This window comes from Ovis canadensis, chromosome 2 (genome assembly GCF_042477335.2).
Source record: "Ovis canadensis isolate MfBH-ARS-UI-01 breed Bighorn chromosome 2, ARS-UI_OviCan_v2, whole genome shotgun sequence".
Lineage (NCBI taxonomy): Eukaryota > Metazoa > Chordata > Mammalia > Artiodactyla > Bovidae > Ovis > Ovis canadensis.
The window spans coordinates 213,198,386-213,225,604 of NC_091246.1; the positions used below are offsets into that span (position 1 = coordinate 213,198,386).

Below are 27,219 nucleotides of genomic sequence, written 5' to 3' on the forward strand. Positions count from 1 at the left end.
AACTGATGTAATAATAATAGCAACAGTGTACAATAAAGGTAATGCACTTGAATCATCCTGGAACCAACCCCTCTCAGTCCATGGAAAAACTGTCTTCCATGAAACCAGTCCCTAGTGCCAAAAAAGTTGGAGACTGATGCTCTATGGGACTCACAAGAGTGAAAGATGTGGACTCACAAAATAATGAAAAGCATGGTGCCTGGCTTACCCCTGCACCTCTGGTCAAAACCAAACCAACTGCAGCCAAACCCCTGAGATTCCAGTCCAGACAAAAACTGGGGCTGGCAGGTCTGAGCCAGTCCTGGTCTGGAGAATTTCCCTAAAGACTGGATTTCAGAGGGCACTGGTAGGATTTGTTTTTTGTTCCCAAGAGTCCTAGGAAGTCTTGAATCAAAGCAATTCTGAGTCCTCCCTGAGTCCATGGGCTCTTGTTCACAGTGGACTGTTGAGGTCTGGTCTCATCCTGAATCTCCCCTGGTCTGATAAAGGGCTGTGGGCTCCTGGAAGTCTCATAAAAGCACCACCAGAAGAGCTACTGCAGGTACTGTTAAAATTATTTATTGAGTGCTGCCCCCTAGAGGATTAAAAACGGCCTGGCTGTGCTGGGAGTCCCCAGGGCTCTGAACCAAAGACTCACCCTCTCTACCCAGCAGAAGGAAGTCAAGACTTGACTCAAGTGGACTGATCAGAAGTCCTGGAACACTTTCTGAGGACTCCCAGAAAGTGAGTTAGCTCCTTCTTAATGATACCTCTGTAAAATTAAAATCCATGACTGGAAATCAAGTCCAGGAACAGAACACTGAGACTGACCCTTCTCCCTGCCACACCAGACCCTCAAAGCAGCCTCATGGGGACCTTCAGCCCTGAGACCCTAACAGCAGAAAGTCCAGAATTTCACTCTTACGGTTTCCCAATGGGCTTCAGTTTACTTTTACTTTCTGTCTCCCCTTCATCTGAACTTTGGCTATAATGTTCTCAGAATCCTTCCCTGTTGAGCACTTGCTAGGTTGGTTGGTAGGGGGACATGATTCTAAGTGACTTTCGTTATTGGGCCTCTGCCACTGTAGATAATGTCCCTAAGTTAGTAACTTGGCAATGACAGAAGCAGAGACCTCAAATTGAGGTTCAAACTCCAGACTGCCTCTTTACTCCATTAAACACTGGGGGAGCAGTGGTCTTTCTTTACAATTGACATTTAAACAGGAAAAAATAGTAAATTTGGAGTTTTCAATAATATGGGTGTGCTCTCAAGGCCAGGAAGAAAGGAGGGAAAGAAGGAAGGGGAGAGAAGGGAAAAAAAGGAAAGGAATGAGAGGTAGGCTTTGGGCCAGTCTGGGGATATGCACATTGGAAGAACTCACCAGGCCTCGCTTAAATGCCCTTTCACGCCAGGCGTCTGAGATTAACAGTGTGATAGGCAGCCTGTGCGTTTACACAGCACGGTAAGTCCTTGCACGGCCTGGCGCAACTATTTGCAAATGACTTCTGATTCAATTTTGTTTTGGTTATCTCAGTGTAAATAACAGTTAAGTGGGAGCTACAGATTTTTCAGACACTAAAAGTGATAAACAAAGCTAATGGCAAGTCCAGATAAGGAGGAAAACCACCCAGAAGAATCCACCAGCACAGGCAAAGAAATAAATGGAATAGTCAGATGTGTGTGTGTTTGTCACCAAAACTTTATTTTTCTTAATCTGTGGAGTGGGAGAAAAGGTATATGCAGAGTGTTTAGACTGTTTCTGTTAGAGTCTTTATGATACTTTAGTAATAGGTGCCTAGTGAAGCAAGACAGTTTGGAACCCACAAAGACATCCTTCGAAACAAAAACGCAAGTGTTTTCCCAACTGTTAGCTCGAGGCTCCCTCTAAACACTTTTCACGCCTCCATTTAAAAAATAGTTGGCATAATGCTGTTTTCTTTCCTCGGCGGTGTGACCACATTACCACCGGGAAAATGTGAAAAGAAGTACTTTCCGTAGCATTTTGAGAAGTCTTCCTACCTGGACATTTTTGGAAGGTTGGCGGAATCCAATTTAATTACCTGAAAAATTGCTTTGAAGAACGTCTTTCCTCTTCAGATAGTTACAAGTTAGGGACGCAGGAAAAACTAAACCCTCACGCAGAGAAGAGAGGAGTATGTTTGGGACACAACAAAGGATCTGAGTAGTAAACGCAAGGAGTGTTTGGGGTTTTATTCAGCCAGGGCTGAGCGTGTGTGTCGCCGCCACGCACTGCTGCCGGCGCGAACGCATGGCTGAGCTGCTGCCGGGTTCCCTGCTCCAAACACCATACGCCACCCAACTCCTCTTGTAACGCCATTGCGCGTGGCATTGTGCTGGGCTCTACGTGTGTGGCACCGGAGTCGGGGAATCGGGGGCGGGGGGACAAGAATTTCCTCCGTTTCCCGCGGAGTCTCCCTCGAACGGGGGCCAAGTGGCCAAGGGCAGCGCGCCCGGGAGGTGCCCGGGGGCGCTCCTTCTGCAGGGCATTACGCACGGGCGGCCCGGCGAAACCCGGCCGCGGAGGTGCCAGGGTGGCGGGAGGTGCTGGGGGGGAGATGGGTGGCTTGAGGGGGGAGCTGCCTTAACTTTGATCCGGCCGCTGCCGGGGGAAAGCCGCCGCCGCCCCGCCCGAGCTGGGTGCCGCGGCACTCGCCTCTGCGCCGCGCGTCTCCGCGGCTGCCTCTTTAATCAGGAACACAGAAGGGGCGGGCCCTGAGCCGGCGCGTAATCGGATAGCTCTGCCGCGGCTCTGACATCCACATGCTGCTCGGCCTGAAAAGGCAGCGGGGGGAGCCGGAGGGGAAGCAGAGAACGCGAGCTAGGCACCAGCCCGCAGCAGCCCCCAGCACATCCTCAGACGCGCAGACACTCTGCCGGGCGCTGGGCGAGGTGGAGGTGAGGGCGGGCGCGGGCGAACTCGGAGAGGGGCTCGCTCACTCCCAGGCGATCCCAGCCGCCGCCGCACCACCAGCAGCCACAGCAGCCGCAGCCGCAGCAGCAGCAGCTTCCTTCCTCAGACTCCCCTCGCGAGGCTGGCCAAGCGGGTGTAGCCGTTAGGGGAGGCTCCCGCTAGGGGAACCCGGCGAGGGCAAGAGCTTGGGCGGCCGCCTCGCGCACGGGCCGTCCGGCGGCCTGTGCCTCCGCCCGCGTGCCGGTCCCCAGTGCCGAGGGATGTATGTCAGTGTATGCCTCTGAGATCACACAGCTGCCTGGGGGCCGTGTGATGCCCAAGGCAAGTCTTGGCTTGTATTTTTATTCTTTTTTTTTTTTTTTTACGCTTGGCTAACGGGAAATACTCGGGATGTTGTAGGATAAAGGAAATGATACTTTGAGGAACTGGAGAGGACATAGATGCGTTTTGTTTTTAAGAGAGGAAATCCATCCTCTCTTCCCGGCTTGCTCCCTCTTTGCTGATTTCAAGAGCTACCCTCCTCTGGTGAGGTGGGGACCCAGCAAGAAGAAAGGTGACGACAGGCCGCCAGGACTCAGAAGGGAAACACTGACCGGTAGGAACCTTTGCAGAGGACACTAAGGAAGAACACAAGGGAGCGAAAAACACAAAGACTTACCATTAAACAAGAAATCTATAAAAACAGCTCTGGAGAAAACCTTCTCCAACATGGATATGTTTCCTCTCACCTGGATTTTCCTAGCTCTCTACTTTTCAGGACATGAAGTGAGAGGCCAAGCAGGTAAGCCCCCCGAAAGTTTTTTTTTTTTTTAATTCATTTCAGCGTGCCTTTACCTTTAAAAACAACTGCTAACGCAGGGGGCCACACGCAATGGCAAGAGAAGGAGGATCGCTCAATACTGAATAATTCAGAGAGAGATCCCAGTCGGCCCTCCCTATACCACCACCGCTGCTAAAACCCAACTTTTCTTTCCTGCTAGGAGTATGTGACTATGTGTGTGTTTTGAAACATAGACAGAATTTGGCGGTGTTCAGATGTCACATATGGACTGAATCAAAGGTTTAAAAATACTACAAAGCCTTTGCATTACAGTTTTGGGGAATTTTTTTCCCCTGTCTTGAAGCAGAACACATCTCCCATGAGTTTCTTCAACCTAGCCAGCGAAATATAAATCATTTGCATTCCCTCCACTTAGCTACATTGAGCAATGTGAACTGAAGGGCTTGGGAAATACAAGAATCTAGTTTGGGTTTTCCAATGCTGTGGCTTCTTTGCAGAATGTGTGGATGAGCCTCCGAATCATTGGGCTCAGGCTGATGGAGCAAGTTGTCTCGTGGCTCGGCTCCGGGCTGGGCGCTGCTGCTAACGGAGGCGGTTGGTCACCCAGTTCTCTTTCCTGCCTCCATATATTTTCTGGGGGAAGTAAATCATATGTTCTTTTTAAAACTAGTATTAGATAAAACAAACTGCGTGGCCCTCAAAGGTCTCTCACTCTTGTGAAGTGGTTAGAAACTTTTGGGTAGAATTTGTTCTCAACCACTGCCAAAAAGGGTGTGTGGACAGACTGCAGAGATAAGCACTGCAAGGCCCAGAATGGTCTGGGGCAAGTATTTGGCGGGTGAGGGGAATGGAGGCTGGCCAGGGGCACTGCTCTTTCAGAGAAGGGCTCTCTGGTTCCAGAAAATCTAGTGGGAGACGGTCTTGCTTCCCCACACCACTTTCTCCGGGCTGAGCCTCTCTCCCCTCTGACAAGAGTCTCTGGAATCTGACAAAACTCTTAAAAGCTGCTACAGGTGACTGAGAGTGGGGAAAGCATCCCTGGAGGAAATGGAGAAAAGAGAGGAGAAAAACACTTCCTGGAGTGCCCTTACCCGGAGGCACGTCTAAGGCTGCCACCGCAGCGGTAGCACAAACCCCTGGCAGCCTCCCGGGTCTTCCCATCACAGCGGGTTAGTGGATCCTGCGGGAGCTGGGGACTCTGATTCTCACTCGCCAACACAGGCACGCGCCCCACTTGAAGCTTGGGTGTTTATTTGAGGGAAAGAAAGACGTGCACGCCCTTACTCTCCAGACACACACGTTTGCTGCTTTTTTCTCTTCCGTAACTGGTCTTCAGAGCAGCTGCAAATCGTATGAAAGAGATGGGTCCAGGTCCCACTTGGGGAAATTTCCTGTGGCTTCCAGTTCCCTGTTCTCTTAATTCTAAATTCCCAGCTTGAGGCGAAATTAAATTACCTCCCACAGACCTGAAAGCGGCATAAATTATGGATGTTTGTGTGATTCGCTGTGTGTGTGTGTCCGCGTGCGCGCGCGGCGAGGATGCCCACGGTATATTATGTATTCAGGCACGGACTCCTGTAGGCCCGGGTGTGCGAGTGCGCGCACACTGGCGTACAGATCGACACGCGCGCGCGCACACACACACACACACACACACACACACACACACAACTTCAGGTTCTGTGTGCTGTGCGGAGTGGGAGGGGTCGTAAAGACTCAGGGGCCATCTCGTACCCCAGATGTTCTCACATCTGTCCCCGAGCGCTGCGCGGAGTGTGTACGTGTGTGCGCGACACCCGCTCAAACCCACTCCGGCTCTGCCACCTGCCTCCCGCGCTCTCCGCAGAGCCCCCTCCCACCCCAGCCCCGGGCCGCGCTGCGTCACTTCTAGAGAAGCCCAGAGGCGGGAGCGCGGGCCGGTCACCCTCTCTGAGGCCTCAGGCAGCCTCGGACCCAGGGTGGGACCTCCCTACGGGACGCGGAGCTGGGACCCGCCCGGGGTGGATATTCTCCAGCCCCCGGAAAAAGGCGATCGCGAACCGCGGGCTGCTAGGGCTTTTGGTCGGAATAGCCGACTGGCACCGGGGGAGCTGGCAGCGAGTAGCAAAGGGCGAGGCCGAGCTAGACCTCTGACTCACCCGGTGCGCGCCGGCCGAGAGGGGGCCGGGCCCAGCCTGCAGCGACGGTTGAAACCCACTCCGACGAGTTGGGTTGGGGTGGGGTGGAGTGGGGGGGAAGGGCGGAAGGAGCAAGCGAGGGAGCCATTGAGCAAATAACCTCTTGGCCACGGCGCGTGGCTTCTCGCACTGGCTGGCGGCTGGGAGCTGAGTGGGCGTCGCGCACTAGGCTGCCCCAGTCCTTGCCATGCCGGCCGCCTTGCCGGATCACAGCGCCGCTGCCCTCCTACCCCTGCTCGGGGATTCGGGGGACGCTCCGAAGGCCCTGCGGGGAGCGCCCCCTCCTGCACTCCACTCTGCGCTGCAGTTCCCGCGCCGCCCCAAGAAAGCCGGCTCAGAGGGGTTGGGGGCCCGAGCGCTGGCGGAGCTGGTGGAGGAAAGCCGGGGTGGGATTGGGACCTGAGGTTGGAGGCAGAAGGGAGGCAGTTTGAGCCGCGGGAATGCGGACAACTTTAGTAGCGCTGCGCGCCGGGCGCCCGCCAGTGCGCGCGAACAGGTGAAGAGCACGCGGCGCGCGGGCATTCCACGTGGTGGGGACGTGGGGGCCCCCCGGCCGGCCCTCCCCACCCCCACCCCGCGCTGTCTCTAACGCCGCATCGATTTGTTTGGGCTACGCAGCAGAAACAGAGCCGAGCGATCCATAAACATTCTATTAGGCAAAAATATTCCCAGAGAAAGCAAAACCGAAGCTCCAGCCGGGTTAAGTGGGCCGCCTCCAACTCTTCTAGCTTTGTCCCCTCCTCCTCCACACTAAGGACACCCCCAGGGAGAAGCCTGCGGCATTTCCTCAGCACTGCCCATTGCCAGAAAGTTAAGTCTCCGCTGCGGTCTTCGGCCTGGGAGAATCCTCTGCAGTCGCCGGCGAGTTCCGCCTCCCCTCCGCCGCCGCCTCGCTCTTTGCTTTTCCACTGGAGAAAAAGAAATATTCACGGCCAAGGCTCCATTTTCACTGATTGATTTCTTTTTAATATCAACAGAAGTTAATGGAGGCGAGGCGAGCTGTGATTAACTGGCTGCCCCCGCCCTTCGCCTGGGGCTAGCGCACCGCCGTGTTTCCCACCAGGTCCCACCCGGGCGCCCAGCGAGGGTGGGGGGCATCCGCGGAGCTAAAGTCCCGGCGGCTGGGTGGGGGCATCTGCCGAGCTGAGGTCCAGGGCTGCCGGGGTCGGGGCTGGTGGAAGGAACCGCACGCCCCTCCGGGGACCATGGGGTTATGGAGATGGTAATCAGCTTTCCCAGCCAAGCTTAGGGGATCCAGCCCCACCGTGTCACCGCTTCTGCGGCTCCGGCTGAATTTCTCTGGAAGAGGAAGGAGATCCGAGCTCGGGTTGATTGGCCGGTGCTCACCGCTCGCCTCCCTCCCACCACCTCCCCTCCTTTCGGTTTCAGACAGCGAGGAGAGCCCCCTGGCGCTGGCCATTCACGGTCAGCGCCTGGCCACGAAACTCCCCTTTGCTAGACTTAATCTCGTGGTCTGCGGGGAACTGGGTTTTGCTCAGGAAATCATCAACCCCTGACAATGGGCTCCTTCTATGGTGGTAACTCCCAGCCCTGACGTTTCCCAGCCCACGGGTCTCACCGCTTGGGGCCAAAAGAACCCGGACCCTGTAACCATCAACCGCCCCCCTCAAAAAAAAACCTCACCCCACCCCCGCCTCCTACCCCTACCAGCCCCTTGCCTGGAGAGCTTTGATCTGTGGTTGAGTTTTAACACCATTGCCATGGTCCCTGGCAGAAGCGGTCAATTCAGCCTTCCGTCTGGAGAGCATGATCAGATAAGAGGTGTAAATTGACTGTGGGAGACAGAAATCCTGAAAGAGGCAACCACGGTCTCTGCTCTGGAGGAGAGGAGTCTGAAGAGGGTTTTCATTTTTGTCTTCTGCTGTCTCCCTGCATTGCCGGATGACTGTGGGCAGGCATAAACATTTGCAAGTAGAACTATAAACTCTTGGATTTGGCACAGACCGCCTGCTTTAGACTTTGAGGGACTAGGCTCTTGCTGGCTTTCAGTGAGTAACAACTCCACTTTACCCCATAAACAGCCACTGGAGGTAGTGAAGCTAGTGCTAGTTGCCAGCAGAGTGCAAAACTGTGGAAAACAGTGCAAAACAGTGGAAAGAGAAACGATCCCCACGCGGGTTCCAGGGCAAGCCCCTTCTTGTCCAAGTTGTGCCTGGTACAATTAATCGTGACTGCCCAGGCAGCCCCGCAGGTCTGGGCTTTTATATCATGCTGAGGAGACCTCAGATTAAGCCATAGAGCACCCAATTGGCAAAATGAAATGCTGGAAGGCTGCGGTGACTAGAACCCTGGGCTATCCAGACGGGACTCCTGCTGTCTACCAAATGGCTCGCATCTCCTACTGGGTAGATCACGTTCTGCACCTGAAAGGCCAGTTCCTGCCTTCACAGTGTAGAGGAGACTAGGAGTTCAAATCCCAATTCAAAAGCAATGAGGCATGAAAGCGAATAACAGCTGAGGAGAGGCCCGTGGGGGGTCAGTTGGGAGAGACACTAGGGGCTGCATGGCCCTGAGGATCCTGCCTGGTGTTCGTCATTTCCCTCAATGCTTATTAAAGCAGTCAAGAGAATGAGCTGTTTTTGGGTAACCCAAGTGTGAGACACTTCTGAGCTGACATAAGTCAGAACCAGGTTCATTGGTAAAGGGTTTTTAGAATATACTCCCCAAAAGTCCTGTTGGGAAAGACTTTAGGAAAGTAGAGACAAGACTTTCTTTTTTTCAAAAATGGAGCAGAAGCATAATACCTTTTTAATTTCTTGCACTGACGAGAAAAGACTTGAAAAGTGATGTCTGGGCAGTAGTTTATAGTATCATTAACATATTTGAGGTATTTTATCATCTGACCATCACTTGCCACTGGATAATCTTTGAGACACTCTCCTTGTGTGTCATACTTGTGTTTGATCCCTAAAACTTTTTGTATGATTCCTTTCAAGTAAGGCATTAACTTTTTTTTTTTTTAATTAACTCATTCCTGGAAGGTAATGTGAACGTTTGTCCTGGAGAACCTATGGCCTTTTCCAAAGCTTTAGCTGCCTTTATGAGAAACGGTTGAAGGGCTTAATGGGCTCATTACCTAATAGGAATCAGTAGGGTTGGATTCCAGGACACAGTGGCCTTGTAGTGTGGCTGGCCCTCCAGGAGAGAGCATCTTCTAAAGGTTTAGGAAGCTGTCAAGTTTAGATAAGGCTGAGCTCCGATCCTATGGGACCTTGGTTGTATTAATAAGGAGAAATTAATTTTTAACCACTGGGAACATTGCCAAATTATGTGACCTTTGGCAGACCAGCTGTGCTATAAAAATAAATCCCCCATCTCTGAAAATGCTGCTCCTCTCCAGTAGAACAATAACAACCATGGCATTTAGGATGGAGAAGACTGGGGTTGAGGAGACAGGAGAGAAAAGGAAACTGCTAGGGGGAAAAAAAAAAAAAACCTCTGATATTGTGACACATACTTTCAGACTTGAGTGATCTACTAACACCCCCGCCACACCCTCCCCCCCAGACACACACCCTGGTTTCCAGGAAGCAGGAAAGAGGGCCAGGATGACAAGGAACAGAGTGCCTGTGTGTTGGGAGTGAAGAAGGTGTTAAGTACCTCCAGCCCACTCACACCCCAGCCTCAAACACATCTCTCATTGTTCACACACAGATTCCTGGCACTGGGAGAGAAAAAGGAGTTTTCAAACAGGCAAAACATTTGTCTGTCTCTAAATGCTATTGAATAAGTTTGTCACTGAAAGGTTCGGGGAGGCCTTCATCAGACATCCTAGCTTCTGAAGCGTTAGAGCCAGACCTGTCAGTCACCTGATGGCTCAGTGATCCTGAATCCCTGATTTCTCTGTCCCTCAGTGTCTCTATCTGTAAGTGTGTTTGATCCCAATAGCTGACTGATTTCTAGAGTGTTCGGCTATTTCAGATTACATAGAGTACTGTTGAGTACATATTAAGCTGCCTGTTCGGAAGTCATTTAATCTTCAAAACAGCTTCAGTAGGGTTAATAGTATCTAGTGATCATAAAAAGACAGAAAGCACACTAACACCCTTGCGGTAAGTTTATGTGACTTTTATGAGTTTGTTCTTTTTTAAAAAAAAATCAGTAAATAATTACTTATTCCCAGCTCTTACCCCACTAGACCTTTGTCTGGTTTTATAAGCGTCAGATTAATCTCTCGGCACCCTGTTCTTCACAGGTGCATGTTCTCTGCTGGATTCTCATCTTAGATTTACATCAGTTCTTTATACTTTTTTTTTCGCCTTGGTTTTCTACTTTCAGAGTTCTCACCTCTACTGATTTTTTAAATCTCTCTCCTTTCCTTTCCTCCTCTTCCATCCTTCATCCCTGAAAGTGTGCTCAGCAGGAACCACTGCATGGAAGGGGCGCCCCAAATGTGTAATAACTTCTACTCTGGCAGAAAGGCCCCTCAGCAGCTGAACTCAAAAAAGTCGTCGTAAAGACAAAATAGCTTTTACCCAGCAAGACCCTTAATAATCCCATTTCCCTCTGGGTCTTCATAAAAGAGTCATGATCTAATCCAGAAAAAAAAAAAAAAAGGAGTGGGGTGGGAATAACAAAAGGAAAGCATGCCTTGGATGGGGCTGCTGGCCAGTCTAATGCACATAGCCAGTGATACCCTATTCACCGCCTCTCAAGATCCTGTGATAGCCAGGGATCTGGGTTCTGGCCAGTCTTTCAGTGAAGAAGATAAAGGGAATTGCAAATGACTGGACCAAGCAGCAAAAATAATTTATTTTGATAAAGGGGAAAAATAAAACAGATGTGCCTAAAAGGCATATTGGGGGCCAGGGGAAGGGAGCTGATGGGGGAGGATGGGTAGAAAGGAGTGAACTGAAACCCAGCAAGAGTTTAGGGATAAAGTAGGACTTTGAAGCTTCTTGGTGCTACTGAAAACAAGTATCTAGAACTTCCCCTTGGGAGGATGGCAGGATGGAATGAGGGGGTAAGAAAGCCCTCAGATAAAATTAATTTTACCATTGTTAGAATTAAAGCATAATTTCCTTTGAACTTCATCACCATTATCTGAGGTTACTGTGTCCTATGAGTTCACACTAGCTCTACCTTGATGTATGACTAGGTATTATTATCCCAGACAAGTCCTCTAAACTCCTGGTTCACCAATAAAAAATATTTGCATTTAATAGCAGCTGTGAGTTGGGAAGGAAGGGTGGAGGCTGGACATGCAGAATACTTTGTGATAAGGCTTTCTTAGAATTTGTAATACTTACTGATACTTAGGGTATTACCCTGCTGAGGCAGCGTGCATGGGTGGGCAGTCGTGTCTAATTCTTTGCTTCCCCATGGACTGTAGCCTGCCAGACTCCTCTGTCCATGGGATTTTCTAGGCAAGAATACTGGATTGAGTTGTCATTTCCTTCTCCAGGGAATCTTCCTGACCCAGGGACTGAACCCACATCTCCTGCATTGGCAAGTGGATTCTTTACCACTGAACCACCTGATGTTACCTAGTCAATTATTAACTCATTAATTCATCAAGCCTCATTGAGTGTGATCTTTGGCAAAGACTCTGGGTTTGATGCCGTAAGGTTTGCCAAAGATGAGCAGGTGGTCCAGCAGTATGGATAAGATTCTCTCACACTTTAGAAGATGCTAAAGAGCTTCAGCCTCAGAAGTTGGAAGAGGTTACTCCTGGGAGATCAGGGAGGGTGGAGGTGGCATGTGAGCCTGGATTGGGAGTTTAGATGGGTTTAGAGCTGGGAAAAGCATAGGAGGGGAAGGGCAAAAGGGAGCAGAGAAGGAACACTGAGTGTTTGGGGAACACTAAGAAATGGCCATTTAGACAATATGGAAGCAAATAGTTGCAAATAAGTTTGGAAATAATAGCTTGGGCCAAATGCAAGGTCCAAATTGCTGGCCCAGGGGGTTTGGATTTCATTTACTAACCAATGGGGAGCCATGAATGTTTCAACAGAAGCCTTCTGTTAATCAAAATAAATGAAAACAATTATATTACCTTTTGGAGAGACCCTAAAATTATTCTTCTTCTATTTCCTTCCCCAAATGTCTGTTGAAATGGTCAGGAATTGTAATCCCAGATCTCTCATCAATGGCATCAAAATTGCATTTGCAATGCGGGCTGGGAAAGAGTGGACATAAATATCAGCTAATGATATTATATTGGCTGCCCTATTGGAATTGCATTTGTTTATGATATAAGATGACAAATAACAAGGTTACCACAGGTGGCATGATTCGAGGTCAGGGGAGGTAATCACATCAAACTTACATTTTAACGATTAAATGAAGGTTCATTTTTAGCATCCAGATTGAGGAGAGACGTTCCAAAGGCCCTGTTTCCAGACCTGATTTCCAGTTCTGTCCTTGGTGAATTCATCAGAGGTGTTTCAGAAGAGGAAGTTTGCCTCATTCCTCACTCCTTCTTCCATGCTCAAGTGCTGCCTTCCTTTCCCACTCTCCCGTTCCCTCCTTGCTGCCCTGCCAGACAGTTCTTTTATTCAGATTTTGAACTTTCTCATTGCAAAAGTTCACAAGAATTTTCATTTGCTGTGCCTTCAGGAGTGGATCACTCACTGCCACCCAGCCCCATAAATTGAATAGATTGCATCCCTTCCCAGTTGCCTTAGGAAGTGGTCAAACAGCCGCATTCCTGGGCTGATGGATTGGCTCATTTCTTCCAAGCTTAAGCCAAGATACAGATTTTTATGAGACTGTCTTGTGACAGGCTGAAGTCGCTTTGAATAAAACAAAATCCAGCCTCAGCCTACAGAGATCACTTTAAAAGAAGCTTATTCAAGGTTAGTGAGCAAAATTTGGTTCAAACCCTGAGCACAGGACTTAGAAGATCTGTGTGAGAGATTGGAAAAAACTCCTCCTCTGTTTTCTTTTCATGCATCATTGTTGAGAAGCTCACACACAGAATTGTGTATGCCTTATATTTATAAATATACAGCCACAGACTCAGTTAAGAAAAGAAACTCACGTCAGTAGAGCTAATGTGATTGAAAGAGACATTTAAACTCTCCATAATGCAAGACAGATGCATTCACTGAAGAATCCTAGAGTTTTGTTTCAGGCTTACCAAGCAGATGAAATAAAATCAACACTTTGCATAAATACCTTGTTGTCTAGGAGGGTAGAGAATCTTTTTAATTAGAGGTTCATCTGTGGGTTATAGGATTTTCCCCTTCCATAGTTATACAGGCTATGAAATTTAGAACTGGAACTGACCTGTAGCATCACTCCCCTCATTATAGGTGGGAAAATAAAGGCTCAGAATGGTTTGCTAACTACCCAAGGTCACACAGCTTTCCAGTGGCGAGATCTTACTTGCATACAAGGCTCCTGACTAGTTAACAAAGTGACAGCCTTCTCTCTTTTGAAGTTGTAGAAAGGGCTTCTTCTTTTCTTTCCTTCTAATAAATAAAAACAATGCTATGGTCATAGGATGAGACTGTGCTGTGAATGTGTTATTTGGGGATGAAATTAGACTGTTTTTCTCCATCAAGTGCCCTCAGGTATGTATATTGGGTCTTCTAATCCTTGTACTTGTTCTCTTTTCTGTGGCATTTGAAAGTAACAAGGGAACTGAGATCTAATGGGTTTCAAACCCAGTTCCAGAAAGCGCTGAAGTCCTTATGGAGAAGCTCCGTCAGAAAGACAGGGAGGGGCTTCAAGGCAGGCATACTGCACTGATTCTGCTACCCTCTGTGCCCACACCGAAGAAGATCTGCACTTTTAGTGGCTTTGTACTTTGGAGTTCTGGGTCCAGTTTTGATCGACGGTGAAACAAACACTTCCAAAAAGAACTTTGAAAACGACACACTTAATTCCAACCACTCACGGAATTACAGTTTAGGAAACTGAGACACAGGAAGGTTACAGGGAGTTAAGAATCCAGGTGCTTGCATCCCCTCTTTTGCTAATGCCAGCCCCGCCCCCTCCTGGTAGTCTGGTCCCCTTACCGCAGGCCCACCTTTGACAACAACCTGATGCTCCAGTCCCGTATCCAGCCAGCCTAAGTTCCCTGTTTTTGATAAGGACTTTTACCTTCAGTTCAGTTACACCGAGTGATCTGATTGTTCTGTGCAGAACAGCCCGAGGTTTGTAGCTGGTGTCACCTGGCCATTGTGAAGTAAACCACCGTAATCCGATTATTTTCAAGTTCTGGCCATACAGTGTTCCTTTAAAAGCAACTCCAGCTGAATTTCCTTAGGAGGCACACCAGATTTTTTTTAAAGATATGCTACTTCTTTTTAATAAATACTTCCTAAAAATTGTATTACTAAGGAATCAGTGCTTTGTCTTAAATTGGGTCCTATAGGAGGGTGAGTTCCTTTTCAAACTGGCAGAGTGCCATAGAATTGTAAGTAGACGGGTCCAGAGTCCCTTTACCTGATCCAGAAACAGGTACCCGTAGGCAGCATCAGATGGTGCTTAGCTCACCAGCAAACAAGTCTCTTCAGTCGTGTCTGACTCTTTGTGACCCTGTGGACTGGAGGAGCCTGCCAGGCACCTCTGTCCCTGGAATTCTCCAGACAAGAATACTGGAGTGGGTTGCCATGCTCTCCTCCAGGGGATCTTCCCAGCCCAGGGGTCGAACCCCTCATCTCTTATGTCTCCTGCATTGACAGGTGGGTTTTTTACCACTGGTGCCACCTGGCAAGCCTCAAACAAAAGCGCATGAGAAAAACAAACGAGGAAACAGAAAGATACGAAGGCCAGAAATAATCTGACCTTTTATATGTCAAATTAAAACACCTAAGTATTCATTATGGGGGTAAATCAAACTTTGTGACTTTAGAAGTTAGTAGTCCCTTGATTTTAATCATGGCTAGAGGTGTCACTTGAATCCTTTCATCCATGGTCCAAAGACCTCCGAGGTCTTTATCTGACCTGACCTGGCCCATCCCTTAGACTTCCCTCTCAGATGTAGGAGAAACCCTGCTCTGAACGGTCCAGGCTTGGGTTCGCCTGCTTCTCTTTGGGAATGAATTTGCCCCAGGTGTAAGGTATTCACCAAATACAGAAAGAAGTCACTTGTCAACTTGCCAGACAGGCAAGTAGCTAAAATTCAATGGGGTCAACCTCGCCTCTCTGTGTGGAGATTGGCCTAAAGGCGTTTGCCCTTGAGTTCAGCTCCCTCTTGGCTGGGCTGGACTCCTCGGAAACACATAGAGAACATTTATGCTGTTCCTTTTGGCACGTGACACAGACCTCCTGAGCCCTGGGTGGTGCAGCTCTTTGGAAGAAAGTCTAGCTCATTTCTCTTGGAGGCGTGTTTGTATTTCAGACAGACTCTTCTGTATTTCAGAAGGGTCCCCAAACCTGGAAATGAAAGATCAGTTATCAAGAGGAGGTGGAGAAGGATTAAGTGTGTTTTCTTTACAGTTTTTACTGATGATAGATTTCAAGAATTCAGATCTCTCCAAGAAAAATAGAGATGGAGATTCTAGTATTTATCTTGGTGGATATATGTCTGTGCAAATGATGTGTGATATTTTATGAGAGGGTGTGAATGTGTGTATAGGACTGAAGTGTGAATTTCTAATAATTATGTGTCCCGGATGTGTGTTCAATATCTATGTGTATGTGCGTGTGTTTCTGAGTGCCATCCAAACAAGAATGTGAGTTTATAAATGTTTGGATATTGAAAAGGTTAACTCCATGCAAGCAAAGCAGATGTTTTAATGAGTTCTTAAATATTTTAATAAATGCCTTGGTGTTCTTCAGATAAAGAAAGGACAAAAGAAATGAGTTACTCCTATTTCCTCTGGTTAAGTGAGTTTTAATAGCAGAAAATATAGACTGTCCACTATGGGATATATATAGCTTAATTTTTTTTAAAGTGAGAAATGATTACTCCTGATGTGAGTGAGAAACGAAACCTTCTTATGAAGAAGTTTCCTGTCTTTATTGCTGATTATGTGTGCCTTGTCTTAGTACTAAAAGCTTAAACTTGGGAGGCAGGGAGTTGAGGAAGAAAAATTCCTCTTTCAGGAGTAATGGGAGGGGAGGGAGCAGGGAAGGGATGCTGAAAGGAGGGAGGGAGTTTGGATGACCAAACAGGAGCTCAGCTCAGATGTCCTGTGATGAGTTCTGCATTAAAAGGTGTGGTTTGGGGTGAGCCAGGAGCAGGGCTGTAGTTTCAGCACAACAGCTGGCAGAGGAGCTGCACCCAGTAGAAAATTTCCTCTCCTGCCAGTTTAGTCCAGGCAGCTGGTGATCTAAATCCGGACAGCTCCACTTCCTCAGAGGGCCACTTTCAGCCCTATTTCCCACCCATGAGCAAAGACCAGCGGGCCACAGTTTGACCTTGTTGGGAGATGCTGGGTGCCCAGCATGGCTGAGTGGTGTGGACCCCTGGAAAGCCTGCAAGATTGGCTGCAGGGGGGACGAGTGGCACCCAGCTCCACCACTGGCCTCGTCTCCGTCTGGGCGGGAAGGCTGGGCCCATTGTCCTGCTGGCCTGGGGAGGGCGCGGGGTCATTAGTTAGAGGATGATGTGGTCTCTGCTAACCAGAGGAAATGGCCTGCTTTTGTTTTCCACCCAGTAGGAAATGGAACCTGAATCCATTAGATTCTGGGCAGCTCGACTGCGGCACAGTTTGAGCTTGAGGCGCGATGCCTAAAAGGCTACTTGCGTGGATTTGTGTGTCCCAACCACCATTGTGCGGCATGCCCATCTTTTATGCATTTAAAGCCTGTCAGGCTGGTAATCTAAAGCAGAGGTCTGGAAGACAGTAATACCAACCGACACGGGGAAGAGGAGAATGCACCTGTAGAGTTAAAAAATGCATGACCCTTTCCTCAAAGAGGGAACACAGGAGAAAGCCCCCATCCCGTCGGGTAGCTGCTGAGCCGGAATGCATAATTGACGGGCCCGTGCTGCTCCATGCAGATGGCGATATTAAATCGTGATTGATGCTAAGAGAGGCACACATCTTAGGAAGGTCTCCGAGAGGCTTCTGAATATTTCTAGGTCTCTTGTGCCTTCCAGTCTTCTGTTCTACTGTGGGATTAAGCACCCCCCTTTCTCGTTTCCCAAGAACCCCTCCTGGGGATGACAGAACTTCACTCCCAAATATAAGATGCATCAAATGTCACCACCCACCTTTTCTGCCTTTGAAGATTGCCCGCTTCCCTCCTGGCCCCCACAAAGCTGTTTACCTCCAGCCAGGCACTGCTGGCAGGGGGAGGTTGGCAGTTACTCCCCTGCAGCTGCCTCTCCAATGGCTGGTCACCCCTGGACAAAGCAGCAGCACACTCTGCTGGTGGTGACCAGGCAGGAAGGACAGTGGATAGAAAGCTCAGAGAAAATACAGGCGTCCACTCAGCACAAAGCACCTTTGTCAAAACTGAGATCAGAGCCAGTGGATTCCCTAACGCAGATTTTTCCACTCGGTATGTAATGAAATAATAAATCAAATTTGTGGTGCATGTGGAATTAAGTGTTTGGGGGTTTGGCTTAAAAAAAAAAATGCTGAAATCACCCTCCAGGGCCTATTCTGGCCCAAAACTGAATATGCTTCCTCCGTATCACAAGTAATTGTTACCAGGCTCACTTGTGGGTCGGCACCACAAAACCACTATTGTCGGTTCCCGGAGTCTTTACTTCTGGCTGCTGGGCTGGGCTGGGCTGGGCTAGGAGACACCATCAAATTACATAAAGGATTTATGAGATAAAGATAGAGATGCAAGGTTTGAAGGAGAAAAAGATGAGCCAAGCAGGAGAGACAGGAACAGGAAGGGAATCGTGTTAAGTTTACAGTTGTTTTTTTTTTTTTTAATATCAGCCCATGTAATTGGAAATATTTATGACTTCTGGAATATTTTCATGTTGGAGAGAGTGTGTGTGTTGTGTGTGTGTGTGGCTGGGTGAGCTGGGGGGAGAATGAGCTGAAATAATCTCTTCCACTGAATGAGTAAGTAGGTTAGTCTTTTGGACTGCCATAAAAGGTCTGTAAAGCAGTGTTAATCAGCCGCTGGTAGAGAAGAGAAACAAGGAGAGGAACAAAACAGACTGTAATGTATTTGAAGTTCTTGTCTGCCTTCTCTTCCAGACCAACCCTGTGGAGGTCGTTTGAATTCCAAAGACGCTGGCTACATCACCTCCCCAGGTTATCCCCAGGATTATCCATCCCACCAGAACTGCGAGTGGATTGTTTACGCCCCCGAACCCAACCAGAAGATTGTCCTCAACTTCAACCCTCACTTCGAAATTGAGAAGCACGACTGCAAGTAAGCGCCGCCCTGTGCCTTGTACCTCCATGAGACACGCCCTCCCATCGCCCTCCCCAGGTTCCTGCCACACCCGCCACCTCATGGCAGCACCCCCTGGCCCCAGGACCTGCAGAACAGTGGTATATCCTAGCCCCAGAAAGGAACCTCAAGAGGTTTATTTCTTTCAGGAGAAATCAAAGCCTAGTTGACCCCGTAGAATGGAGGTAGGAGACTTATTGAGTGAAGAGTATAAAGAATACACCCTAAAGTCAGAGTCTTGCAGAGGAGGAGAATTCCACGTGGGCGCAGGGGGTGGACTACCTCATGTCAGCTCTTGACCTTAGGAGTGACTTTCCCCTCAGCACACACTGAGTGTGCGCTCCGTCGTGTATGACTCTTTGCAAGGCCCACCAGACTCCTCTGTTCATGGAATTTCCCAGGCAAGAATATAGGAATAGGTTGCCATTTCCTTCTCCAGGGGATCTTCCTGACCCAGGGATTGAATCCACGTCTTCTGCATCCCCCCAGAGATCTCCCCGTTTCTACTGTTGTTCCCACATAAGGAACCCCAGCAGCTTCCTTAATAAAACAGTAGCCAGATCCTCAAGTGGAGACTTCCTCTGCATCCAGTCATGGAGAGTCAGGCCGTTGTTTTATGAAGCAGCAGCTGGTCCTTATAGAAAGAGAGTTAAAAATCTAAACCTACACTGGTAGGCCTGAGATGCACCTTGATTCTCAGAATTTGTGCTATACAGGTTAGAGGCTGGTGTTCTGGATTCATTTGACAAACACTCTTCTGATTTCTTTGTAACTATCAATCCATTCAGTTCTCACAAGGGCCCTGAGAAGTTGGTATCATTATCATTATGACTTCCATTTTGCAGGTTAGAAAACCAAAGCCCTGAGAAATTAAGTCAAGTCACCCCCGGTCACTCAGCTGGGCTCACAGCCTTGGTTCTACCATTTTAAAAGTGTGTGATTTTAGGAGACAGCAAGCAGACAGGGACGTCTATGAGTGGTTTTGAAATGCCATCTTCCTAGCCTCTTCTAGGGAATCCGTCACTTCTCCCACCTAGCCTTTCCAAGTGAGCATCAAAGGGAATTTCTTTTTTTTTTTTTTAATTGAAGGATAACTGCTTTACAGTATTGTGTTAGTTCCTACCAAACACCCACATGAATCAGCCGTAGGTTTACCCATGTCCCCTCCCACTTGAACCTCCCTCCTACCTCCCTCCTCAACCCACCCCTCTAGTTATTACTGAGCCCCAGTTTCAGTTCCCTGAGTCATACAGCAAATTCATCAAAGGGAATTTATTTTCACAAAGTTTCTAAATTTTGTAATCTCTATCTCTTTATTGCTTTGGTCACAGGAAGGAAATGGCAACCCACTCCAGTGTTCTTGCCTGGAGGATCCCATTGACAGAGGAGCCTGGTGGGCTACAGTTCATGGGATCGAAAGAGTCAGACACAACTTAGCACTATCTTTTTTTCTATGGATATGTGTAGCTACAGAAGCTTACATAATAAGATGTTCTACTTTCCATCAACTATTGAAATATAAAATATTTTACGGCATTGGGAACTTCCTAGTTATACCCACATATAAATTCCTACTGACTGTGAACCAGTCTACATTTTCTATAAATTTTATAGCAGTAATCCCTCTAGTTTCCTATCAGGTAAAAATATATAAAACCTCATTCAGAGTGGTATTCCCTATTCAGTATATATGCCTATGATAAAAATCATATATAGAATAAAAATCTTGGATGGTTTCAAGAAAAAAAGCAAAAAAAAAAAAAAAAAAGAATTGCTATGTTAACATCAAGGTGTCTGTTAGTTAAAGTGAGGTAGGGAGCAACATTGTATTATAATGTGAAAGAGTGTGAATGCTCTTTGTTTTGTCTAGTGGGCTCCACCTTAAAGTCTTTCTTCACTGAAACAAAAATGAGAGTTTTCTCTGTAGGACAGAATGTGCCAACAATCATTTGTTGTTGTTAAGCTGCTAAGTCATGTCTGACTCTTTGCAACCCCATGGACTGTAAGCCCACCAGGCTCCTTTGTTCTTGGGGTTATCCTGGCACAAATACTGGAGGTGGCTTACCATTTCCTTCTCCAGGGGATCTTCCTGACCCAGGGATTGAACCTGCATTGCAAGTGAATTCTTTACCACGGAGCCCCTAGGGAAGCCCGCCGACGATCATGTCTTGCTCTAAATGAGTGCCTAGAACTTGCCATGGCTCTGATGAGTTTTCAGTGGCCCCTTATGATTAATAAGTAGTCTGAGCATTCCTTGTGACCAAGGCACTGTGAATACTGATGAATTGACAGAGGACACAGCTAACAGGAGGTATACCAGGGACAGGCCTCAGTCTGGGCCCTCACTTCCTTGTGGAGGAGACAGGGCTTCTCTATAACCAGAGCTAGATTGGGAGAGTCAGCGAGTCAGTGTCATTGTTATCGTCCTAGGACTTCTTTGCACCTTCGTGACAGTTCTTTCCTAACAAGAGATAGTCTTTGTTGAAAACTGGAGGGTTTCCCAGATGGACGCCTCATGTGATGAAGAGTCATAAGATGGAGTTCTAATCCCAGATCCACTCTTGACTCAGTGGATGACACCGGGGAACTTACTGGTTCCTCTTTGTCCAAGTTAAATGCACAGCCTATGTATATTTGCACAGCGTCTCAGGGCTGCCAATTCCCTGCCAGTGAATGTTACCAAAAATTTCTGTTAGAAGAGCTTCTTTCTAAGGTATAAAGCTTCCAGTGCCTCTGGCTGGGATCCAGAAGGTTGGCACAAACTGAAGCATGCTGTACTCAGAGCCCGGGTCTGAGCTCAGAGAAATTTGACTAAGCACCTCTCTCAGATGAGGGCCAAAATCTGTTATGCTTATGCCAGCAAATCTCCCAGGGAAATTGCAGAGAGGTCATCTCATATATATTCATAGTGGCAGAGAGAGAAACCGGATTTTTGAAGGGAAAACTCAGGAGCTGGTGAGCATGACTTAAAACATGTTGGAAGCACGGAAAGCCAGGGAAACATGCTCCTGCCCTGTCTGGGGCTGTGGGGTACCATTTCCCCTCAGGACTCAGCCCCAGGGATGGGGCGAGCACAAGGTCTCTGAAGCCACTGGTGGCAGAGGACCCAAGATGGTGTCTCTGACTGGAGATGAAGTAGGGGATGCAGGCAAGTTACAGGTTATTCTGAAGCTTCTGGTGCTTATCATCCATACCAAGTAGCTTCCTGTTCTTCTCCCCACTCCTCCCCTCCTTGCTTCCAGCTTGAACCAAAAAGTTCACGGAGGTCAGAAAAAGATCTTTCTAGAGTCTCTTTGCCCCAGTGCCAAAGTGTCAGCAAGACTCTGTTGGGGTCTTACTGCTTCATCTGGTGCTTATCTCTCTCACTCCCTCCCCTGCTTTCTAACTGGATTTGGTTCTGAAGATCCTTTTGTTGTCGTTGTTCAGTTGCTCGGTTATGTCTGACTCTTTGTGACCCCATGGGCTGCAGGATGCCAGGCTTCCCTGCCCTTCACTATCTCCCTGAATTTGCTCAAACTCATGTCCATCAAGTCAGTGATGCCATTCAACCACCTCATTCTCTGTCGCCCCCTCCTCCTCCCACGTTCAATCTTTCGTAGCATCAGGGTCTTTTCCAGTGAGTTGGCTCTTCACATCAGGTAGCCAAAGTATTAGAGCTTCAGCTTCAGCATCAGTCCTTCCAATGAATATCGGGGTTCTTAGGGTGAATACTCACCAAGAGAAAACTTCCCAAAGAAGAGCATAGAGCAGCAATCAGTTCATTTCAGTTCAGTCGCTCAGTCGTGTCCGACTCTGCGACCCTATGAATCACAGCATGCCAGGCCTCCCTGTCCATCACCATCTCCCGGAGTTCACTCAGACTCACGTCCATCGAGTCCGTGATGCCATCCAGCCATCTCATCATACCCCTGCAAAACCTGAAAGTGAGCAAGAACATCAGAAAAAAAAAAAACAAAAAAAACAGCCTTCCTGTGGAAAAAGGGCAGGGGTCACATGCCCGCCCTCTTCTGTTTTCCCTGTCTTCCTTTGTGCAGGATTAACTGCAAAGATGGCCCGTGACCTGGGAGTGGGCCCTGCTATGAGAGGATTAGCCTAGTCACTGGCCCCTAAGCGTTTGGCTCTCTATCCCTTGAAATCCACAACCTAAAGGTGGAGGCCGTTGGTGAATAAACCCCAGACAGGCAGACCTTTTCCCCTAACCGTCACTTGCTAATTTTGTTCCATTTAAACTTGCCGTCTGCTTGGAAACTTTCACTCACCAGCCCCAGTTTTGCCTGAGTCAGTGCAATCCAAGGCCACCGTCTGCAGTGAGCTCCCCACCTCCTCCCTCTGGCCATCCTCAGGAATCCAAGCCCCCAGCACCCATAGGCCGTTCTGAGGCCTGGTTACCCACTACAACCAGAAACCAGAAACCCCTGTGGCCCCGCCAGGTCAGGGTGGCTGACAGACGGAAAGGCAGGACTCAGGGCTGACTGAGCAAACAAGGCAAAGCCGCTTCATTCCCTGTGGTGGGGAAGAACGTCCTGCTACTGCCTTTCACTTGAGTCATCGGCCAAGTAGCTGGATGTTAGGGCTTTAGAAACACATGCACGCAAACTTGCATATTCTTTCCCTTTCTGAGATCTGAAATAGATGTATTCTTGAAAACCCCCACCTGTGTATGATACAAAGCTTATTCATGAGCACTCGCACAGGCTTGGTGGAGGCCCAAATGAAGCCAGAACCAAGAGTCTAGGTCCGTTTATGCTGTGCTTAGTCACTCAGTCATGTTCAACTCTTTGTGACCCTATGGACTGTACCCTGCCAGGCTCCTCTGTCCATGGGGATTCTTCAGGCAAGAATGCTAGAGTGGGTTCCCATGCCTCCCCCAGGGGATCTTCCCAACCCAGGGATCAAACCCAGGTCTCCCCCATTGCAGGCAGATTCTTTACCATCTGAGCCACCAGGGAAGCCCCAGATCCTTTTAAGAACTGGTTATTTCCAGATGGTGTCTTGAAAAACATGCTTCAGAAAGTACAAAAAGCACTAGGAAGACTTGAGAGAATACTTAGGCTGAAAAACCCAGACGCAAACCTACACTAATAATTGTATGTGTGTGCTCAGCAAAAGAGATCTCCTCTACCATGCCGCACTGAAATTTCCACATTCTAAAACATCCTGCTTTAAAGCTCCAAACGTTCCTCTTTAGAAAGATCTCTGATTAAAAACATTCTATGTCATGTGCCACACTTCCTTGTCTTCTGAAACAGAACAAATAATAAGTTGAGCTAACTTTTTCTCAATGACTCAGGCTTTTAATTCTAAACTTGACTTATTGCAACAGAGGCTGGGTAATGTCATATTTAGATCAGATAGACTTATATATGAGTTTTTGTTGACCTTTTACACTTCCCAGGCCTTAGTGTCTTCATCTGCAAAACTGTGTCAGTGATGACTGCTTTGCAAGATTTCGGTCTCCTGTTTATGTTGATACACAATACTTTATCGATCATGTCAGCATCTTTGTACTTTGGGGAAGTGTGTGACATTTTTGCTATCTATACGCTTGCTGTCATAGCGCTTCTAAGTGCGCTCCTCTGATCTGTTTTCACCCTTTTATTTTAGGTAGGATTTTGCCTCGAGAGGTTTTGGTGTCCGCTGGGACCTCTTTAGTCCTGGGGTCTAGCTTTTGTCCCAAGCCAGTACAGTCCAGGGCCAGCATTCTAGCTTGCCTTAGTCAGCCTCACTCGTAGCTGGGAAAGGACTGGGGTGCTCTCCTGGGGACAAAGTGCAAGAGCACCAATGCATGGGGTCCTCAGCAGTAGTTGAGCTGCTCACCATCTTTTCTTTTGAAACCATCCCCTGTCCCCATACTGGATATTTGAGGTTTGGGGATATTTGGCCTCTAGCTAAGTGTGCTGGGTAAACAAAGTGTTCTTGTGTTTATCTGTGGCCAGAGGAGCCCTCTAAATCTTAGATGTGTCTGTTTTCCCCAAAATAGGGGATGCTGTGTTAGAAAGAGAGCATTCTCCTAGGTTGACAAGTTGACTACAGAAAACAGAGGGACCATACCAGGCTTCAGTTATCTGGCCCCACCCCACCCAGCCAACAATTACATGCACTCAATTAGCATCCTCCTCGTACAACCACATCCAGCCTTACTTCCGCAGACCCTGTGAGGGCAGAGGCTCACCTCCCTCTCCCCTCCAGCACCCCCTGCTGTGTAACACCCTCCCCTCCCGCTAAGAGTCCAAGATTCCTCCAGCTCTTCTAGGGCCTCCTGTTCAGAACTCCCTAATCGTGCATAGTGCCTTGATCTGCTTGCGTTTTGTTCATGTGTGGTCATCCTGTGTTCTGAGCATGTAAGTTCTCCAAGGGCATGGACCACATGTATCTTGTCTCTACCCTTTATGGCCACAAAAACCAGTGAAGCCATTGTTACTCTTCCCATTTGACAAATGAAGACACTTGGGCTCAAAGAAGTAAGCAGCTGGCCCAAGGTCGCACTCTTTGAAAGTGGCAGAGAAGGGATTTGAAGCCGAACACCCTGCTTTTTTGCAGCCTGAGCTGTTTACTCTCATGCTTTATTGTCTTCACCAACACCATGCATTCTGATTGGGGGCATGATATGAGCCCTGGGATCCAGTTGGCTGAGGAGATCAGGGAAGGCTGTTTGGAGGAGGTGATGGCTGTACTGATCCTGAAGAAGTTAAGCAGGCAAAGGAAGGGCATGGGTATGGCCGGTGGCCCGGGCAGAGAGCATCATGTCCCAGACAAGAAGGGAACCACAGTAATGAAAGGCCACCTTTGTCTCTTGTTGATACAAACCCCCTTCCCAGTGAGAGATTCCTGGGCAGTGCTACTTAATTTTATTTCCTGGCCACACGACTTCCAGTATCTCAGAGAGGGGTTGAGGTCAGGAAAGACAGAGATGATGGGAACTCTCTGCTATCCCACTCTCCCGGGTCAGAGCTTCTACAGTCTCATACCCTCTATCCAGGGACCCTTGCCCCCAATTTAATGCCTGAAAGTGAGATTTGGCCTGGGGAAGTCCAGGTAACACTCTGGATTAAGCTCCGTGCATCAGAGTACTCCTACAAAAGACTCCCTCTGAACACATTTCTCTTTCCTGTGAATAGAGGGCACAAGGGCCCAATGCCCAGTTAGAAGTGTGGCTTCAGCTGGTTTCTGCCTGAGCCTCTGGAAATCCAAGCAGAGAGTGGGTTCTCTGTGGTTGAACAGGGTGTCTTATACTCAGGAGAGACCCTCAGGTTAATTACTCATGACATTATTACAGATTTACTGCCTGCCCAACCTCAGAAATATTCTGATTCCCCCAAGGAGCCCATGAGCAGCAATACTTGTCTGTATTGCAACCACCCTGCTAATGACAGAAACAGATCCCCCTCCAGGTACGTGGTGCCATAAACGGGAGCAGTCTGCTGACTGGAGCTCAGCTGGCAGCCGACCCCGCACTCACCAACCTTGACCAACGACTCCACCCAGCAACTGAGGTTGCTGAAGAAGTGGGAAAACACACCGCAGATTGTTCTCCTCCGCCGACCAAGGTTAAAGAGCAGTTGGGACAGCAGTTATTTTTGGCAGTTTGTTTTTAAATATGCGATGTTGCAATCGCAGCTCTCAAAATGCAAGCTTCACTGTGGATGTCCTCCCTAACAATGCGTTTTTATCTTCTGATTGAGAAAATCACTTGAGATTTTCTAGTACACAATCCCACTTGTTCTGCCTCTCAACCCTGGCACATTCTCTGAACCCCAGACATCCCAGAGGGCCAGGATCTCATCCCATGTAACTCTGTGTAATTCTCCCATCTGATTACACTGGGTGAGAGTCTGTCTTAAGAAATTCAGTGGGAACTCTGGGTGTGGAGGGGATAAAGAGGAGAAGGAAATAGACCAAGCAGAGAAATTAGAATTTTGTAAAAGGGGATTCATATGTTCTCTGGTAGTCATGAATCCTTTAGAAAAAAATGTATTCTCTTTGTTTTGTCCTTTTTCATGGCAGGGCGATTGAAACCTTTGGATTAAGAGAAACTCAGCAGATAATGTGATTCCATTCTTCTACTTCTGCCTGGATAAATCATCCAGGAAAAAATATGTATATATTAGCTGCCCTTGTCTTTCCTTCTAGAAAAGAGCTTCCATAATCGTCCTTCATTATAAGACCTATGCCTCACAACTCATCTCAGTTGATTGCAGAGTAGATGGTTGTATTTCATTTACATAATAAAATTTTTTTTTCCTAGAAAGAAAATCCCTGAAAATGTGAGCTGGTTCAAAATAAAACTTGACAAAGAAGAAGAAAGGAAAAGTGTGAGCTAGGCTTAGGTTTACAAGGGCAGCAAAAAACTCTAACACAGTAAAGGAAAATTCACATGATTTTTATATGCTTTTTCCCCCGGATTTGTAGCCAAGCGTCTCAGCAATCTCTATAAATTTTTTAGCTCTGCCCCATTAGGGACTCCGTTTTGTTTATAGGTAGTACGAAGGGATTGTCAGTTGGACAATAACAGCAAATATATATTGAGCTCTCGACAGGTCCCTGGTGCTACTACACCAAGAACTTGCCGTATTTTACTCTCATAACAGCCCTCTGGGGCTGGGACTGCTGTTATTCCCATTTAACAGATGGCGTTACTGAGGCCCAGAGAGATCACACAGATAGTAAGGGTAGGGCTGGGATTTGAAGCCTGCTTTAGCTGCCTTAGGATACCTGTGTCCTTGTGCCCAGAGCTCTCATCTGCTTTCCCAAGGCTTAGGTACTTGGGGCCTCTCTGATTTCCTAGGATATCCTGGACACAGATTTTTTTTTTTCTCTCTTATACCTTTTCTTTGCCTCTTCCTGCCATCTGCTCACCTCCGGATGCCGACAGGGCAGTCAAGGAGAGAGAGTGCTCTTTCTGTGTCTTTAAATACAAGCTGAGAGGCCTCTCAGTCAATTGTTTCCTTCTGCTTCCTTGTCATCCACCTCCTCCCCTGTCCCCTCCAGCCCCACCCCATCCTCTTCAAATTCCCTGCCATTCCCCCTCACCTCACTCTTCATCTGGAATCCGAAGATGTGAGGGCTA

General features: G+C 48.1%; 1 protein-coding gene across 6 annotated transcripts in view; it reads left to right on the forward strand.

The window, feature by feature from the left end:
- Nucleotides 1-2,752: 2,752 nt before the first annotated feature.
- NRP2 (neuropilin 2) overlaps nt 2,753-27,219 on the forward strand; it is a 122,060-nt gene continuing 97,593 nt past the window's right edge. For all 6 annotated transcript variants that reach the window (XM_069578094.1, XM_069578093.1, XM_069578089.1 and 3 more), the window contains exons 1-2: nt 2,753-3,693; nt 17,954-18,131. In XM_069578094.1, coding sequence (XP_069434195.1) covers nt 3,621-3,693; nt 17,954-18,131 — 251 coding nt within the window. In that variant the 5' untranslated portion in view covers nt 2,753-3,620. The remainder of the gene's footprint in view (nt 3,694-17,953; nt 18,132-27,219) is intronic.